Source organism: Metopolophium dirhodum, chromosome 6 (genome assembly GCF_019925205.1).
Source record: "Metopolophium dirhodum isolate CAU chromosome 6, ASM1992520v1, whole genome shotgun sequence".
NCBI classification, from domain to species: domain Eukaryota; kingdom Metazoa; phylum Arthropoda; class Insecta; order Hemiptera; family Aphididae; genus Metopolophium; species Metopolophium dirhodum.
Window position 1 is genome coordinate 18,980,171 of NC_083565.1, and position 21,697 is coordinate 19,001,867.

General features: G+C 25.6%; 1 protein-coding gene across 2 annotated transcripts; it reads left to right on the forward strand.

The window, feature by feature from the left end:
- Nucleotides 1-9,592: 9,592 nt before the first annotated feature.
- On the forward strand, nucleotides 9,593-19,615 carry LOC132946380 (S-adenosylmethionine decarboxylase proenzyme 2). 2 transcript variants are annotated; one of them, XM_061016363.1, is made up of 8 exons: nucleotides 9,593-9,707; nucleotides 9,796-10,353; nucleotides 15,795-15,881; nucleotides 17,774-18,006; nucleotides 18,075-18,271; nucleotides 18,354-18,446; nucleotides 18,640-18,795; nucleotides 18,887-19,615. In XM_061016363.1, exons 2-8 carry the CDS (start codon nucleotides 10,250-10,252, stop codon nucleotides 19,022-19,024), a joined length of 1,008 nt encoding a protein of 335 aa, XP_060872346.1. In that variant the 5' UTR covers nucleotides 9,593-9,707; nucleotides 9,796-10,249; the 3' UTR covers nucleotides 19,025-19,615. The 2 variants fall into 2 exon arrangements, with proteins under 2 accessions (XP_060872346.1, XP_060872345.1); XM_061016362.1 differs by having other exon boundaries at nucleotides 9,706-10,353.
- The last annotated feature ends 2,082 nt before the right edge of the window (nucleotides 19,616-21,697 follow it).

A 21,697-nucleotide genomic window follows, 5' to 3' on the forward strand; every position in this document is an offset into this window, starting at 1 on the left:
TGTAGTCGTTGATATAAAAATGTTGTCAGATTCTAGAATGGATTGTATAAAAATATTATATAGGTATAACGCACTATAGTTAGTAACTACTAACTATTAACATCAATGACATTGCGTAATAATGTCAAAGATAATATTCTATACGCTGTGAAGACGTATTTGGATAAGCAACTTTGGATAGTAGCTATAGTAACCATGCTATAACTAGGTACCTACCATGTTTTTTCTTTTTCTTAAAAAACCAATTTCATGTGTATATTTTGACATGTTTTAATATGTATATTATGTCGCTTAATCGTTTTAGTATGAGTATCATCTTGGATACTTAATATTTTAATCACAGCTCAAAATAGTTTTATCGAACGTTTATTAAACCTATCTATGTTTGATTACACTTAATTCATCATGGTTATAGATACCTACACTAATCCAATGCTTATAGTTTTCATCTTATTAGTCGGCACTTGGCATTGTAAGCATATTATATACTTAACGTTCCAAGATTTTAAGTCATACTCATACAGTTTTTAATTTTTGAAACATTTTGACTAATGCCGTCATAGTATATAGTTTATTATATTCTATGGTATATAATAAACTATATCATATCCTACACAATAGGTATATACAATTACTATGCTTTTTAAAAAAATATTAATATATTACTTGCCAATTGAGTTGCCATTACATCTGATTAAAATAGTAAAATATAAACAAAGAGTTTATATAAGATCGCCATTTCATTAACGTTTCTTATTTATTTTCAATTTCTATATAAGAAGCTATTTATTTTATAATTTTTAAGCATCTATAATATTTTCTGCTATTCGTTGAAGTTCCCACCAATGTCCAATACTGTATCAATAAGCGTTCGTGTATTATAAGTCACTAATAATAATTATTATAAGTTTATTAAATCATGTTATACAGATACGATCGCAAAAAAGAGCTGCCTAGCTACTGGTAAATCGATTTATAGTTTATTGTTGAGCTGTATAGAACAGTAAACCTCTATAAAATAATACATCGATGCTGAGAATCGAAGGTATCCCCAGCAGGTAATATAACTAAATTATTAGACATAGAATACCTATCCAATATAGGCACGGATACGGTATTATAGTCTCGACGGAATAGAACAACAGAAAATAGTAGATAATTACAGGTAATCAGCTTAACGTACTGTTTGTTGAGTAGTCCAATATTGTATGTACAATGTACTTATTATATAATATTAAACGCCATTTATACACTTAAGGTAGGTACTCGTACTTCACTACTACGCGTATTAAACTGATGCATTTGTATATTATCGTAGGTAAAGGATTATTTACAAAACTGTATACAGATTCGTATACGATTCAAATTAATCTGACTTACTGGTTAGGATAGGTAAAAATAATGATTAAATATTCATTAATTAAAAGTAATTTTACATAATATCTATCAATTGTATGTATTTATAGGTACCTAGATTGTGTTTGTTAATGATAGATAATATTATCATAAAAAATTGGTTTTACATTTGTAATTAATGATATTACAAAAAAACACAAAAATGTTATGTTCTAAAATGTTGTGTTTAATATACTTTTAATTAAATAATTATGATTTATAGAAAATCTTAATTATATTATTCATCTAATCTATATTATAATGTATAATATAGCCATATAGGTACATTTTATTAACTTCAATACATGTTGTACAACTAAAATGAAATATAAATGTACATATAAATGTTTGAATTTTCGAATAAAATTATAAGTTAGTTATACAACTATAAATATAATATATTTATTAAAAAAATCAAATTTATGGACATTTATTATAGACATTTTGTTATGACAACTGAAGTGCATCGATTTACGCGTATATAACGCCCTGTAGATTTAAAATTGTCAAATATCAAAATAATTTTTAACAGGTTAAGTTCTACAGAACTCAAATAAGGTCAAATTAATTATATCATTGGGGCCCCTTCTTAAAATGTTCACATGGGTCACAATTAAATTATTTACTGCCATAACAGTGGACAAACTGAACTTAGGTTATAGTTGTATTTATTAAAATATATATTACATTATTACTATATTTATATTTTATATAATAATATAATTTATAAGTCTAATTATTATTAACAACGTTTTGTAGCTACAATAAACTATTTTATAATCATTTTACCTCGCTAACTCAAAAATATGTTAAAATTAGGGTACGAATTAAGGTAGATATATTAAATATAACCTCACCCACTATAATAATTATAGTTTTCGTGAACCGAAGTTTGTGAATAGTTGTACATTACTGTATACATTATTGTGCCTACAATATAAAATAAAAATTATTATTTCGAAAGTCTTAATTAATTTGTCCGTGCAGTTAGTTTTTAACTTCATCATTAAAAGTGATAAGTTTGTGAGAAAAAAAATAATATAATAAATATTCTATGGACTTGATATATTATGTACATTGTACACATAGGTACATGGGTAATTAAAAGTGCCACTAAAACATTAAATCAGAACTTTTATCGTAGACAAAATCGCGTGTAATTATAAAGAATAAAATAACAGTACCTACATAGCTATAAATTAAATTAATTATTTATAGGTACTATTAATATCGAATTAATCTGAAAATAGTGATATAGGTGAACACAATATCAAACAATTTAAATAGTAGATAAAAAATGAAATCACATTTATTTTGCAAATAAATAAAACCTATAAAAAAGGTTAGGTGTTAAGTTTATAATAGAAATGAAATATCTACTCATCTGATAATTAAAAAGAAAACATTTAAATTTATATTTTGGTATAAACAAAATTAAACATTTTATGCAGATAACATAATATTTTATTTTATTGTATACTTGTAGTATACCTGTATACTAATATAAATGTATAGTGGTACCTAGTGTATAGTGGTACTAGTGTATTAATATTGTAGGAAAAGAAATCTTATTTGCGGTTAACTACACTCACGTTCACAGCTCTTTTTAATGATGTAATACCTTGCAGTTATTAGGTGTATCAAAAATATTTTCTCGTTCAGAATTAAACCATGCAATTTATTCTATTAAGAGATAGATAAACTATTATAGGTATACGTAGGTATTTAATGTAATAACTATTACATTTCTAATATTATGTTTATAGCCATGTACCTACCTATATTGTGTATTATATATTATGTATTATAGTTTATAGCTATGTACCTACCAAAAGTTATGTTTTCACCATTCAAGCATTCAATATGCTAGACAGTTAAATTATTTACTGCATATTACAAAATATATACAATAATTAGTCTATGAACATATATAGGTACGCCATATTTTTTTTTTACCAAGATACATGGAAATATATTATGTAGTTATTATCATTTATCACAATATTGAATATATATTATAAATGATTTGAATAGTTATTAATAATATACTTCTTGAAACAGGTGCATTATAATAGTGAAAATAAAATAATTCAAGTATATAGATAAATAAGCATATTGCAGCGAATTTGATATTTAAATATGTTGCACTTTATACCTACTGTATCGAATCATATTAAATTACAATTTATATTTATACTTTAATAGTGTTGTAAGTTGCAGTACAAAATAAATGATAAAAATACAATATGTCTAGTACAGCTACAGTATAGGTAGGTAGGTACTATAATATGTATATTATAATTTATAACTAAATATTATTATGTATACCTACCTAAAATAAGTACCATTTTGTTAATTTGTCGATTTTTTAAATATAAACTCAATACTAAAATGTATAAATAACCTTTTAAACTAATGTTCCATAAGCATGTCAGTTTATCGTCCAACAAATTTGATAAAATTTAATCAATCGATCAAAGTGGTGATTTATGAGTTTGTGATATTACAAGTTACAACATGTTTGAAAGCATGAATAAAATAAATTAACCATTTTAATCGGAAATTCGTTCAAAATCCTCGCTGCAGATAACAGTTTTCAATGATTTTCAATAGTTGTTGTTAGTTCTCCTTTTAACACTAAATCAATTATTGAGAAAATCAAAAAATGACCAAAAAATATCGTTGTTGTAAAATAGTTTCACTAGAAAAATTGAAAATTGTACTTATTTGTTGCTGCAAGTGTATATGAATATAGGGAATACACCGAGCATATAACAACGCAGAGAAGTAATTTGTGGGTTTACACATTATTGGAAAAATAAATGTCTTAACCGTGTTACATGATTTATTATTAAAATCACTGGATTTATCAAAAGTAGATTATATCGAGGTTAAAGTATATTTATTTTAACGTGTTTAATAGTCACAAATTATAACGACCAAATAGGATGTTAAAACTTAAAAAAACAAAATAGAAAAAAAGTGGGCAAGTGGGTATCGCTCTGCTGTACAGGAGAATACAAGTGGGTCAGTGTAATATATGGTGTTAAATTGAATTATATAATATATCATAGTATACGAAAAACGATTCAGAGCGAAGACGGTCGTCGGTCAGTCAGCCTATATGATATTACTAAGTATATTTGATGATATTATTGTGGATAAAGTAATTTATATATATATAACCTATTTACGTGGAACCTTGTTTTAAATATTCAATCCTTACCTATAAAAAATGAAAATTGTATACATTTTTAACTACAAAATCATTTTTAAATTTTAAATTTGATACATTTTGTCAAAAATCCAACTTTTATTGCTTATAAAAAAAATGTGTGTATGTATTTTTAATATTTTTTAACTGCTATTGTAAAAATATATCAGGAGCCTTGTATTAAATGTTCACGCTTTATAACCCCACAAATAAAATTTGAAAACTAAAAAAAATAGAAAATTGAAAATGTCCATAAACAGCTCAATATGAGTTAAAATATTTTGAAAATTTTATGAAGTACAGAAATTGATAAAATAAACCAATAAACATATGATGTAAATTTCAAGTATCTACAGATATTCGTTTTTGATTTACAGCAAAATAATAAAATAGCTACGTGAGATAAATCGAGTGAATATCCAATGTTGTAAAAATATAACTTCAAACGTTCATAAAAATTTAACTTGACTTTCTTGTAGACATTTTTTTTTTTTTTTGAGAAAGGTAGATAAAATTATGAGGAATCTTAGGCAGTTTTACTGCCCCAAACAGTGATTACAGACACAAAAAAAAACAAAAATCATTGTAAAATCAATACATATATCCTCTGAATCTAAAATAAACAATAATATACATTTTAATCTAAGATTAATTATTGTAAATATTTTAAATTATACACACAAAAAAATTAAAACCAAATCAATAATTTAATATAAATGTGTGAGAATTTATAAATTTGTTAAATTTACCAACTCACTGACAATTTACGTGGCGATTATGTGGCATAATAATTTATTTTCTCCATTACTTTCGCTTAAGGACATCCTAATACCATACTATAACATATAATTATATATTTCTGATTATATATATGATATATATCTACTTATCTGGTATAGGTATATAGCGGTACCCAATACTTACTTATACGCAGAACTGTAGAAGGCGTATTTAAAATGTTTGTCCTATTTCATTTCGTATTAGCTTTCATATTTTATATTTTTTATCGTCACTCGTCAGCTAAATCGGTCAATAAACATTATAAAATACAAAAATCAAAATGTAGGTACCTACCTGCCTCAACCATGACGTGTAAATTGTAATCATCAGATAAAATCTGATATACCTACAACCTACTTGCGAAAGGTATACCTAAGTATAAAGTATTTAAATATTGTTTTGTTTCAAATCCCAAATAACTGTAAAAGCAAAAATTCAGGTAATATGATATTTTTTATAATGTATAACTAGACACTAGATAATACATTGATACCACGCCGCAGTGTGTACATAATTACATACATTATAAATTATAATAAATGTTCTATGAGTGTATTTAACATATTTCTTTGAATATTATCTGATTTGAGCAATTTAGTCTATACTAGCAAAATTTACATCAACAGTAATATTATTTGCTAATAAATAGTCTATGCTCGATCAAAAAACTTAAAAATGTAATACTATGTTCCTCATATTGTTGTGCACTTGTACTTAATATAAAAATACCCAAAACACAATATTCTAAAAATACAAATTAAACATCAAACACAAGTTTATTCTATGGACTTTTGAAATTATAATTTTGATAAAATTGAATATCTACTTATTCAAATAATTAAACAAGAAATAGCGATTCTTCGCCTAACGATTTTAGTTACGTTGTAGTTAAAAATATATTAATAGGGACCTGAAACTTTTTTCATTACGTAAATTATTATTTTATGCATATTAAAATTCCTAAATATTTAGACTAAATTTAAGTTATTCATATAATTGTCCTATTCATTATAGTGACGTGCTGAAAAATTATTAAAATTGAGGTAAATCAAAAAATTAAGGAACCCACTTACCTAAAATATATTACTTATATTTCTTATAAATATTTTGTTTAACAAAAAAAAAACTTTGTTATATTTTATTATATATTTTTTGAATTTTTAACATTTATCACACACGCCCACCTGGCCATCTATAGACTATATTAGACTTGAGGTGATTTCATAAAAAAAAACCTTTGGAATGCCAATTCTTTACGGTACTTACGCCATTACCTACGCCGAACCTACCTACTGCAGAGTGCAGAGCTGCAACTTATAAGTTTTAACAGCTAATAATATTATACGAAATAATAAAACAAATATTATTACAATAATTGAAAGCGATTTATTTTTGACAATTGGCTCAATCTACTATTGGTTTTTTGTTGTACCTAATTTAAAAAATAAATAAAGCTGTAAAGAATTTTTTACCAAATATTTTGATAAGCATTTTCAGGGCTGGATATAAATTTCAAAATATTTTGATTACTTTTGTGCTATTTATAGACATTTAATATTTTTGACCTTTTTAGTTTATGTATGATACATGTTTTGTTTGTTACTAAAATAGTAAAATTTATTTAAAATTGACTAAAAAGTTTCTTATAAGTTGTTCGTACAGCAATAATACCTTTTAACAATGGTTTTTCAATATCGATAATAAGCATAGAGTTGAAACGTTGAAAATAGTTTGATGGGTACGTTTCATACTTTTATCAATTATATTTTATATGTAACTATTAACTATTAATACTCAGTAAGCTGTCAGTAGCTAGTCTGTAATTATAGAAAAATTAGGTACTGTTTTAGTTGACGCCCGCCAGCCTGCTATTCTCCATTTATAGGATCCACAAAATTATATTTGTGGTTTACTGTTCAACTATTGAGTGATTACTGATTATAAATTATAATCTCCGATTTGTTTGATATTAATATAGGCTCACCAAGAATCTGATAAAATGATCGATCCAACTCGTATACGATCACAAATTATTGAGATACTCTATAATATTATATACAGTACCACTATTGCCTATCTTATATCATTCATTTTACTTGAAGGATTTTACCAAACATTATTCTTAAAATATCCAATAAGTGAATTTCTAACGTACATATAATATACCGATATACATCATACATTTGAATTTATTGTTATTATTATTATTTTTAATACCGCGGTTTTTCGTACCTTTTTTATCTGCAGTATAAATTGTATAAAATATGATTAGCACATCGAAAATACGAGAAATATAAATGGCGGGCGTCAACTAAACCAGTACCAAAAATTATTAGGTACCTACATAGAACTCGAAACACATTTGAGAGGCTACTATAATATTTGGGGGCTGAGCCTAACCTATTTTGCCTATCAGTTTAGCTATGGCACCCGCTACAACTGGTTCAACTTAAACTGTGTATAAAACAAAAAAAATAGTAACACCTATATGACCCAGTGGCGTACACAGATATTTTCAATGGGAGGGGTTCATTACAAAATTATAAATTTATGTCTAATATCTACATAATATTTCAAAATATTTTTTTGATCATATTTTTTTTATATACCTATACAGTATACAGTATACATATAATAAAAAATACCCTAAGGGGGGGGGTGAACATTCAAAACACCCCCATATGTACTTACGCTACTGGTTATACCGCGTTATTACAATGAATGAATAGGTAGGAGACGTGTGTGCTTTTGCTAGTTTGATAAGTAGTACTACGGATTATGTATGTCTTAAACCGTGGTAGATACTTACAATCTGCAGAGATCTTTAAAATATTAAAAACAGACGATTCCAACATTTGGAAATTTCCTATAATTCTATTTTGAGCTGAGTGATGAATTCATTGATTTAAAACTTTTTGAGTCTGTTAGATCTAGTTGGTACTTTGCCCTTTGGGGTTTGGAGACTGAAAAGTAAAAACTACACAACATTTTTCTTAATAATTGGGAAAAATAAATAATAATTTAGGGAAAAAACTAAAAAATGAGTTAATTTGCAAAAAAAGTTTTTGAAAAAAAAAACCTAAACCTAACTAACTAGTAACTAACCAACTAACTAACCCAACCTAACTCAAAAAACGAATAACCGTAGGTACTTTAAATGTTCACTAAATTTGTTATTATCATCTTATATACATGGAATAGCTTATTATAATAATAATTTTAATTTTAATATTTATCTAATTGTCAATTTACTTAATATTTTATTATTTTTAAGCTATTTATGGTTATTTAAAATTTGTTTTTGTTTTTTCTATAAATATCAATAAACAATTCGGTCAAAAATATTGAAAATGTAATACAAGGTTCGTCATATAAGTTGTTATTCATGGGCGTAGTTTGGTATAATTATCTGTGAGGCCGTGAGGGCTATATAGGACTAGAAAATTATAAAAACATTTAAATCTATAATTTAGGATAAAATGTAATAATGAAAGTAAACACCATGAGAGGGCTATAAAAGTTTCCGTGGGGGCTGTAGCGCCCATGCATACTATGCCCATGTTGTTATTATAGATATTTAAAAATATTTAAGATACACAGACACGTTTTTTGATAGACATCTAATGTTAAAATTTGGACGAAATTAGATATTTATATGAAGAATAACGATTTTAGATTACTTTATTTTAAATTATTTTAATAGCAATACCTATAGGTAACTGTATCATTAAATATATACCTACTTAGTAATGTAGGCTGACATAATTATATTATCGTCTTCGTTCAGAATCGTTTATCGTAGTCGTAGTAATTTATTGAATTCAAATTTAACATAAATATTACAACAGTATTACACTATTGTCTATTACAGTGACTTACTCAATAACGAGGTACACTCAAGTATTCAACACCAGCAGCTGCTGGATAGTTCCCCCTTTTTAATTTGTAAGATGTATACAATTAATAGCCATTGAGATTATTAGTTGTGGCAACATTTAGTAAGTAATTAGTTCCATTGGGCTATTTACTATTTAGTATTTTAGTAACTACGGGCCGTGACCTATGTGGCTATAATGTTCAAAATCAAACAATTTACAAATTACAAAATATATTACAATGCATGAATTTGTTATCAGTATTTCGTTATCATGCGTTGGTGTGAGGTTATGTTGTTACTTCCGTGGTCCGTGTAAGAGGTATTACTGTATTTACCTTTTTTCTTTTCACAATTTTCCTCGAAAATCGATAATAATATTCCATTGCATTGCCGATAACTAGCACCAGCCGCACAGGCCACTAGTCACTACGCAGGAGAGTTGTAAGTCGTGGACCTACGTGCATACTGTCTGTCGTGTCGGTAAATAATAATGTACTAATAGTAATCAATTAATTTATTAATCTGATAGGTACGAAGATCTATTTATCGGAGACCGTTGAATAGCAGAACGCACCGAAATCATTTTATCGCCGAAACACCACTTGAGAATAATATTTTAAAAGGCCCGTTTTTGATATTCATACAGTAGATTGCTACCATACACACTCACACACATAATATATTAATTATTATACTTCTTGCAGTCAAGAGGTGAGTTTATCTTTTCCCCCTCTGCGTTCGCTTCCGCGCATCCAGGGTCACAAGGTGCTTGCAAGTCTTGTTTCCGACGTTATATTGAAGAATCGGAGAGGTTGCAGATTTCATTTGCTCGGCGGTTTTCCGCTGATTAACAACAGGCTAAATGTAGCCGGTTGTTAATTATTTATTTATTCATTTTTTCAAAATTTTAAAATAGTTAAACAGTATTCAAATTTTGAAATTTTGTTAATTTATTTTTATCTTTCAAAGGGTAAAAAAAAAATATGGCCACAGAAGATTTCTTCGAAGGGGCCGAAAAGCTGTTGGAAATATGGTTTAGCCGTCAAGATGGAAAATTTGAAAACGGAGACTTGAGAAAAATACCAAGGTAAAATTTAATATTAAGTTCCTCAATCTCTTAATTTTTTTATTTATTTTTTTTTTTTAAATATGTCGATAAAGAGAAAAATTTTTGGATTTTAGTCCTTGGCTATAGTTTTTGCTCTGTTTTAGAATATTTAGTTTATAATAAATATTAGCCTTGAATCAGACCTTTTATTTTTTGGTTTAATCATTTAGATCTTTCACTTAAAGAAAATTATACTTATGAGACATAATAATTGTAAATCTTGTTATTTATTAAATGTATTGTCATTAAAAAATGCTATATATTTACCTATATAGTTAAACGATAATTTTTTTTGTGAAACGTTAATTAGTAGATAGTGAGTACCTAATATATTTAATTAGTTTATTAAAGAAAATGATTTGATTCGCTTTAGAATCTAGCACTCGCCTGTGCTATTTTGATTAACATTTTAATTTCATAAATTGAATAGTAAGTTTTGAATAATTTTTCTGTATATGCTAGTTTACTTTTATAATGAGCAAAACACCCTTATCTGATTGAAATTACAAACAATATATAGAACATAAATTATTGCCGGAGTCGCAAATATTATTTACGCTGAGATCAGTTTCCAAAGTTGAAGGCAATTAAAAAATTGTCTATTTAATTGGGAAAATACAGATCTTTGGTCAAGCTTTACCTATTTGATGATAAATAAAGCTATTAGTATTAAAATGACTTTATAAATTGTTAAAAAATATTTTAATATTCGAGAATCAAAATACTGTTTTCAAAAATTTCTATAAAAAAATCTCTTATAATTTCTGTAAATTAGAAGTTGAACATATTCAGACTAAAAGCAAATAATTGTACATATTTTCTGATTATGACATGAAACCATGATAATAAGTGAAGAAATCGAAGCAATCTTACCTACATTTAAACCAAGTTTGAGTAAGTCTAGTAATGATCAAAATCATTTTTAAAATATAAAAAATCACCCCCATTGGATCTTTGCTCAACTTTAAGTAAAACTATTGTTTATACTACAATATTGTATTTTCTATACCTGATTATAATAATAAAAAATGTTTGTTAATTTAAGACATTTATTCATTTCTATAAATTTAAAATTCTGAAATAACTATTTTTATTTATATTTTGTTTTGTTTGTGAACTTTGATTTCAAAAATGTTACTTAAAAACAACAATATTACTTTATAACTTATTTTAGTGCATTTTTTGGAAACAGTCCAATTATTTTCGGCGCCAAAAATATGAAAAAAAAAACCATAATATATGTGAAGGTTAATAATAATATAAATTATTATATAGTTTAGTTCATGTCTTTATGTATAACTTGTTATATAATTTGTATTATTTCATGATAAAAATTTACAATATTTTAACAACCACAATTTATCTTATCCTCGTCTATGTGTGATAAGGTAGTGCTAAAGTGCCTCATGTGTGTATAATTAATAAAACGATAAGCCTATTTTATAGATTCAAATGTTGAAATTGATTTATCAATATTCATACTACTTTTTTTTCTTATTAGCACTTGTAATTCATACCACTAGTTACTACTATATTGAATATGATACTTCAATTTAAGTGATAAAAAAAAATATGCATAAAAAACTAATAAAACGTGTCTATAATAAGTATCTATAAATTGTCTCAGTAAATAAAAAAATTAGAATGCAATTTTAAATATTAATCTTAACTTCTCACAACTCCTGTGTATATGAATTTAATTCGTAAATAGTTATGATATTGTACTAATTTAAAGTGTTAAAATGAAATTCTTAATAAGAAATAACATATTGTAAGAATATAATGTTATTTACTATTAATAAGTTTCCCATTACTAAATAATTATTTAAAATTTTATATACAATTACTGTGACAATTTTGAATGGTCATAGCCGTTTCAATTTATTTTAAAATTGTATGTCTGTATTAGGGTAGTCAGTAAATTATAAAATTATGTCCATAATTTAATATACCTAATTATTTATTACAGGTAAACACTGAACACAATAGATTATAGAATCTTAAATACATTGATACATAAGTAAACCATATTAAATATACAATTGTCTTAAACAAACTAAAATATATACAGTTAGCTGAAATATAATAACAAAATATAAGGTAGGATTAAGATTATCATAAGCTATAATTTCTTTTATTAAATCAAATTAAGTTATCACTACAATTTTATCTATATCAATTGAATTATATAAATTAATCTTGATATTCAGAACAATCATTATAAATAAAAAAACCAAAATATGTTTGTATTTAACAAAATATAAATAGTAGTTAAGTATAGCTAATAACCACTGCAATTAAAATTTTTAAGATATAATTATTTTTCATTAAATATCAAGTGATAATATACTATATCAATGAACAAGAATGTTGTTGATATGTAATATTAAAACTATTTTGAAAAAAAACATACATTTAATGATTTAAGTAGGTGTATTGTGTAATACCTATTTTTTAGTTTTCAAATAAAATAATGTTGAAAAAATAATTACAATTAAAATTTATTTTGTGAATTTGACTTCTTATACTTACTTAAGTTTATATTCTGTAGTGTCTTACAAACATTATTATTATTACTTATTACTAGGTAATTACTTATTTATAATTTACAAATATAATTTTATGTATAAACTACCTATATTAATAATAATTTTGTTATTTAATAATAATTATTAATATTTTTAACTAGACATATTTTTTATAGTAACATTGCTTATATCTAATCAATGAAATTATAATCTGTATTTTTTTTTATCTTGAGATTTATTTTTATAATTGTATTTTGATATGATTAAAAATAATTAAACCATATTTATTTAATATCAAGCTTTATTATAAATTGAATAGTAATTACTAATTAGGATTTATATAAATCTCTTATTAGATTAAACTTAACTTATTAATATTTGATTGTAAATTATCAAATTATAATACTTTTATCTGAAGTATTTTAAATATTCTAATAATCAGACATAGAAAATATATAACCCTTCATTGAAAATTCAATTTTCATACATCGAAATACTTCAAAAAATATTGTGCTTCAAAGCATAAAATAACAAATGTATATTGTCATTCATAATAGTAAAAACCTAAAAAAAATAAACATTAAATTGTATTAAACAAACTATAATAAATTAAGGGTACTGAGAAAAAACCAGGAAAGTCACTTTTTTTCCAAAATGGTAATTTTGGTATCCAGTTATTTATTGAATTATTGTATCTCTTAAGCGGTCCAGGAAAAATAAAAGGTTATTTTTTATTTTTTTGTAGTCATGAATTATGACAGAAGTTTAGGCATACAAGGAATACAGGCATAGTTTTGAAATTAAAAACATGTTCTCCTCAGAATGAAAAAAAATTACTTTTCTGGTGTTTTTTTCCTGTACCCTATTTTATATTATCTTAGTTTAAACATAATTATGTTTAGGGCCCGTTTTACAATCATTAAACCACCAAATTCAGCCGGTAAAATCAGTGGGTTAGGCGTAACCGAGGTTTAAACTATGATTGTAAAACAGGCCCTTAGTCAAACTATAATATTACTTCTAACAAGTATTTTAAAATATGATAATAGTTTTCAAAAGATTGAGTTTCTTATGTTAAAAGAGTTACCCTTTATTAAGACTAATAATTAGTAATTACATGTATTAAAGTTCTTAATTTAGTTGATTGAAAACTAGCCATAACTTTGTTTTGAGTAATATAACATTTAAACAATAAATGTGTGTGCAATCCCCGCATTTCCTTGCTAAACAATTTTTTTTTGTTTAATACTTTTATTTACCTTTTATATATTTGTTTTTCATTTTTCATTCTCGAAAAACAAATTTTGGTTCATTCATCTTTTCATGGCTTTTAAATATTATTTGTTTTTTTTCATTTAATGTTTATACAATTTTTGAATCTAAGTCAAAAAGCTTGAAAGTGTATAATGTAATATGTAATACAAGGTTTATAAGTTGTTCTTCTAAAATTTAATTTTTATTAAAATGTATTATTAATACATAATAGGTAATACATTTTTTTTATATATACATTAATATTTTAACTTTAATACTAGATCTTTGAAAATGTATTATGATTCATAAGTTGTGCATACTGGAATCTTAATTATTATATTAGAATATAATGTGATATTTTTAGAAAAATTTGTTCACCCTACTATACGAAAAATGAAAAAATAAATTACTTATGGTAATATAAATCAATTATTATTTATTACATATTCTTAGAAATAGAGGTTAATGCACCATTTCTGTTCAGAATCGTATTTGTATGCGATTATATTTTACTATTGAATTTTAGTGTCCAACACACTCATTACGATGACTTACTCAAATACCTTTTATTTCATTAGAAACTTACAATACAGCAGAGGGTCATCCCAATTTTTAATCGCGAAGATATATGGGAAATGTTTATTATCAGTCATCACTCATTAAATGACTATTTTAGTATTATTATTTATATATATAATATGTATAAAATAAATAATTGATGTATGGTACCTAATATATGAAAATTAAAAACTAACAAGGTATATATTATGTTGTTATATTCTGTGATATACTGTTTAGTATTTTTCCTCATTTAATATTTTCTGCAAGAAAATGTTTTTCAGTTACTGTAAAGTAGTACAAATGTGTATTTAGAAATATGAGAAAAATATTAGATTTTAATGTGGTTTTAATAATATTGCTGTATATTTTTCTATTATCTGAGTAATTTTATAATTTACTTTTGATCTATCTTTAATGGAATTTCATTAACCCTAATCCTCCTAATCAGTAATCATTTCAAATGACCAATTTCGTCCCTTTGGCATATAATGTTTTCGATTATAAAATATTTTAATACAAAAGTGATAATTTTGTTTGAGTAAGCAATAAGTATATAACCTAATTACCTTTAGTACTCTTTTATGTTATAAATCATTATTGAAACTGCAATAAAATGTATATATAATATACTTTATACTTTATCACATTACACAATGAAATACGGTTTACTAAAACAATCATCAATAACCTATTTAATGTTTAATAGTTGATTTATTATTAAATAATTGAATTATTTTCAAATTTGTACGGTTTGAATAATTTAATGATCTAATTGTTGTCTGAAATGTTTTTTTATGTATAATTATTGATTTTTAGACATTTTAATTGTCATTATATATATTATAGTATTATACGGTACTTAAGCACTAGAGAATTATATGAACCCAGATAAATTAAAGAAATAAAATATAGCGGTGACTATCATAATTTGTGTAATACTGTAAACATCTAATGCAATGACCTCTTCAAAAACATAGATAAATATATTTAGATAAAGTCTTTTACGAGTTATAATATCGCTTAATAATCTTGTTTTAAACCTAACCATTTTAATTAATGTATTGTTGTTTGTTTTAGAGAAAAGTATGAAGACCTCTTGAAAGCTGCTTGTTGTGAAGTAATCAGTTACACCAGTAATGACAAGATTGACGCTTATGTTCTGAGGTAAAATACTAAAAATAAAAGTATTTTTTTTAAATCTAAAATCATGAATTAAAAACATTTATTGATTGGTTTTAAAATATTTTTAAAGATATTTTATACATTAAAATGAATATAAAACTGATAAGGTTTCAACTCGCTTAGCTCACCTCAGCAGTAGCCTATATTATGTTATTAACCATTGCTATCAAATTAATTTAATTTTAATTTGATAAATGTACTTTTGAGTACATATGTTGGAAATTGTATCATTATATATTATTATTACTATTATTCATGTATTCATGTATTCATAATTCATATCTATAAAATACTAATAATAATTAATTGGTCAGAATTTCAAATCTTTATAGCTATAATTTCCTGAATGCCAAATAACATGATAACTAAAATACGTTTTCCTTTAACCATGGTACCACAAAAAATGATTCATGCTCATTACATCGCCTTATGATGTTGCCCTCCTACAAAATGATTCAAACCGGTTAATTTATTGAGGTTACTATCTTGATCGCACTCTAAATGTAAAATATTATATAATCAGTCTTAATACCCTCTAATTATTCTATCAACAATGGATATGTACCCTCAACTAATAATTTTATCTGTGATCTTGGTTTACATTTACTTTCACATTGTGTCCTAGTCTACTAATGAGGCAACATGCGGCACTAATTTTTTTGGTGTTGTCCAACTAATGTGCTCTGAATTTAAATTACTTTTCTGATTAAAAAGTCTTTTTTGTTCTTTAGTTTGCCCACTAACTGAAATACGATTCTGTCATTTTGGGAACCAAACACAAATCTAGTGACTAATCACTTCATCTAATGACTCTCAAATGTCGGAAAGAGTGCAGAGAAAATGTCTACGGTTTGCTTCTTACATCTTTAAAATTGACTGACTTCCAGTCTCCAGATAACTATACTTCTATCCAAAACAAAAAATTAATTTGTCATCCTTTTTAGCCCTTGGTTTCAACTTTTTATGAAAGCTTCTTTCCCAAGAGATTGATTTCCTTTATAATGCTTTTCCAAATTAATTTCAATTGCTAGGTGAGACCTATTTTTCCATTCTGTATATTTTATTTTTCCAATTCTAACTGGTTCTCGTACATTCCTTTACCACCTATTATGTAACTCGCAATTGTGTTAATAACTTGATATGGTTTTTGGTGGTAAGCATAGTGGTGGTGCAGTCCATCAACACAATAAAGTTGATAACCAGGGCTCCTAAGTTTATGTATTTGCATGTTTTTTGCTACATAAGAAAACATGCTAAAGTGAGGTACAAATCCATTTCATAACAGTAGTAATAAAAATATAAAGTTCAATAGTACATATTTTGGGTATATTAGGCATATAGTAGTTTTTTGGAGTTATTAGTGCATATTATTAAATATGGATATTTTTTTTTTTTTTGTTTATTTTTTTTTTGTATAACTATGGGTTCATTTAGTTTAATGGAAGTGCTACAGAAACAATGTAACCAATAAAAATCATAAGAAATAAAAAAAACTTAGACAATAAAAAGATATTTCTTATAGTTTACTTTTGATTTATTTACTGCATTTATAAATGCATATTTCAGAACTTTTTAATACATATTTTCCAGTTTTTAGTGTATAAGTGCATGCTTATTTATGTGTTTTTTAAAACATGAACTTACGAGCCATAATGAAACAGTCAGAGTTTTGATATTTGTATTTTCAAATTAAATGTAAAAAACTTATCAGGCCACAAATATGTTAGATCAAACTCACTGCCACGATGCTAATGGCATAACTATTTTTATATAGTATAAATTGTATTATGACTGTTTCTACAAAACTAAAATAAATCTACAATCAATAATAAGTTAAGTACAATAATTAAATTTGTTGAATTTTATATTTACAGTGAAAGTAGCATGTTTGTTACAAAACGAAGATTCATATTGAAGACTTGTGGCACAACAACTCCAATAGAATGCATTAAACCATTGCTGCTCAACGTGCGTGAATTCACTGGATTTGATGAAGTAGAAGATGTGTTTTATTCTCGTAAAAACTTTGAACGTCCTGAACTTCAAAAAGATACATATCGCAACTTTAAATTAGAAATTGAATCTTTAGATATCATATTTAAAGGAAGTATGTAAATATTACACTTTAGAAGCAACACAATAAATACGATTTGTTATTAAAAACATGTTCTACAGCTGGAGTGGCTAGGTGTATGCGTTCATCAAAAACAGATGACTCTTGGTATTTATATGCATTGCACCCAGTTGAATGTTTTGGAAAAGAAAAACAAAAACCTGATCAAACATTAGAGATACTCATGACAAATTTGGATCCTGATGTCATGCAAATATTCACTAAAGAACAGTCGGCTAATGCAAGTCAAGCTACTCAGGTACAACAAATATAACATTTAAAATACATTTTAATTTACAAAAAACAACAATAATTATTTATGTTTATGAATACAATTTTAGGATTCTGGAATATCGGAATTGTTGCCTAATATGGAAATTGATGATTTCTTGTTTGAACCCTGTGGTTATTCTATGAATGGTATTGCGAAAGAGGTAAGATCATAATATTATTAAATTTAACTCTTAATTACTAATTATTCGTTAGTTAAAAAAAATATTATTTAATAAATCTTCAATGTTTCTTATATTGTTAATTTTATTATGAGTGGAAATATCACAAAAAATAAATACGAATGTATTATGAATATTTCATATTTCATAATTAATTTATGTTTTTATTTTATAGGGACATTATATGACTATTCATATAACTCCACAACAAGAATTTTCTTATGTTAGTTTTGAGACCAATGTTCCTCAAAGCTCTTACAAGGAACTCATTTTAAAAGTGCTAAAAACATTCCAACCAGAAAAATGTGTGCTTACCATGTTTACTAACGAGGTATATAAAAATTCTAAAATGACTTGACTTCTATCAATCTATCTAGCTATGTTAAATATTTTTAATTCAATAACTTGTTGTTTACAAACAGATATCCCCAAGTAATTCAAATCATAAGGAATTTAAATATCTAACACATCTGGGTGAATGGCAGCAAGACTCAAACAAGACTTGTTCTCTAAAGAACCATGACCTAACTGTATCGTTTTACTCCAAATACCCAAGCTGAGATCAACCGGTCTGGGACACGCCTCTCATCGAAACCGAAATGCTGCTATTGCCACATTACACAGCTGTCCTAGTCGTTCTAGTCTGCATAAAAACTCTATGTATCCCCAAACCTATTTATCACTTTGCGTGGCGTCGTTTTAAAATAGTGTAGTTATCCTACAACATTCCGGTGCATACCAGAATTCTATAACATAGTTGTTTTTATTTGTTCGTGTAATTTTTTCAAAAAAAATATTCATGAACATTGTATGTTCCTGTTACGGACACTATATACGCTTGGTTCAATTGTGATTATGTGGCAAGCATTTTGATTTGAGGCAGATACAAAATTGATGCGCCATAAATAAATTTCCATTTATAAATATTTGTTATTACATTTTTATATATATTTTTTTTCGAAACATTACATTCTCTTAGACTGTTTAGACACCTACTACTTTTAAGTGTATGACATTGTTTTTACATTTTAATTATGCATTTTATTATGTTATTTGTTTTAAAATATTAATTTATGAAAATAAATTGTTTCAAAATAGAATGTTATATATTATAAAGTTATAAACTTAGTTATTAAAAGCTTTAGTTTATACATTTTCTTCCTTATTAATTTAAATTATTATCTCTCAGATCAGAGAAACGTTGTATAATTACATTATTTATTAATAATAATGGACATAACTATTGAAATCACTCAATTTTTTTTTATTTTGTTTCTTAAATAATATTTATTACAATTTTAAACTCAATTTGAGACAAATAAGTGTAGGCATGTGTATAAAAATAAAATTATAAAATGTATTATTTAGTTCCAATATATCATATAATACTTATTAAAGTCATCCTCCAAATGGCACTTTTACTCTAATCCTGTGTTAACTACTGTGTGTTGGTACCATTTTTCAAAATTTCTAAAAAATAGGTCACTGCTTTGGTGTCCCTAAAATTTGTGGCATCTAATGACATAACCGGCCCCCCCTCATATTTCATACAATAGTGTCAACTGCTGGAATCTGGTTTTATGTTTAAATAATTAATTATTATTTTTGTTGGTAATAATTAATACCAAAATATAAGACTTGATTTTATATACTTTCCATGTTGATCAAAACATTTTTGCTTGGTCAAAATGCTTAAAAATTGAATGCAAGGTTCCTCATAAGTTTTTATTTAATATTCAAATTTTGTAGTTGAAAATATATAAAATTATTAATTTTTTACAGTTGAGATTCTAACATTTAATACTACTCCTCATGACTCATGAATACGTCTCATGAGTAGTTTCATACTAAAAAATATATAAACAATTTTTTTTTTAAACATTTTAAGTTTAAATTTGGACAAAATTGTAATATATTCAAACAAAGAAGATCAATTTTAGTTATTTCACTGTAACTTAAAATTATTATTATCGTGGGGACTTGAAACTTTTACATAAGATATTATTATTTAATACATTTTAATTACACAATGACATTTTCAAAAAATTTAGATAAGGTTTTAAAATAAAATTAATAACAATATTATACAGTATGTAAATTAATTAGAAAATTAGTAGTTAGTACTTTTAATTCAAAATATAATGCAGATATTGTAGTTCAGTTTTTCAATGTAATATAATGACTTAATAGCCAGGGCCGTGGCAAGAGAGCATTATGTACCCACGTATTCTTGTATTACCTAAATATACTTTTTCAATTCCTCGATATTTCTAAAACTAATATTTTTTTTCAATGGATTTTCGATCGTTTGCCTTTGTTTAAAAAGTCAGAACCTTGGCGTGGATTCGTTCTCTGTCTAAATAAACTAAACTAACATTTACCTACCTATACATTTTTTATTATCACTAAAATACCTACAAAATTGTTGAAAAAGAAAACAATAATAATTGTAAAAAATATAGTAGGTGGGTATCAAGTGAAATAGTGAGTAGTATACATCATTTGGGTTTAAAGACCTTTTAGATTATTCTCAGCTGCTCGAGTGCCATTTCTATATAATACCTAGTATTCTATTTTATAATGCCTGCATTCTGAAGATAAGACTGTAAACATAGGCAAAAACACGGTTTACAGATTAATAATAACTAATTGTGCAGTGTACCGGTCAAGTTGAAGGGTAAACAAAAAAAAGCATAATACTTAAACACAAAATATATTAGCCAATGGTTTCATATGACTTCAAGAGGTATTGTGGTTTTGACCCATTTTCGTGAACGTTTAAATGCAATATTGGACCTGCAGTACAAAGTAGGTAGGTCCTAGGTATATATACAATTAGTACACTCTGATCACGACTCAAATACTACAATAGTATTAACTTTTTAATAACTTTGTAAAATAGATTTGTACAACCATAGTGTAGAAGGGGGTGGGGGGTGCTATGTGAAATTCTTACAAACAATAAATGTTTTGTTTAAGTTTACCTATATATTTCATGTACCATGCCGCTATATTGCTTAACTACGAAATAACGCTGTTTATAATACATTGTATTAATATAAGTAGGTACCTAGGTATATTCTTTTCGATTCTTGCCACAACATTGGGCATTGCGTAGCAATGTAACGATAAACAACACACAGTACAAAACATAGTTAAAACCAATATACAAGTGGAATGTTCATTCAGTATTTTGCGGACGGTCAAATGCACCATTTTCAAAATCGATTATA

Bases quoted from the DNA above. Each gene is read 5' to 3' on its own strand.
- LOC132946380 (XM_061016363.1), top strand. From the start codon at position 10,250: ATGGCCACAGAAGATTTCTTCGAAGGGGCCGAAAAGCTGTTGGAAATA. The intron at 18,007-18,074 runs GTATGTAAATAT...CATGTTCTACAG, and splicing joins AGATATCATATTTAAAGGAA to CTGGAGTGGCTAGGTGTATG. The intron at 18,447-18,639 runs GTAAGATCATAA...TTTATTTTATAG, and splicing joins TGAATGGTATTGCGAAAGAG to GGACATTATATGACTATTCA.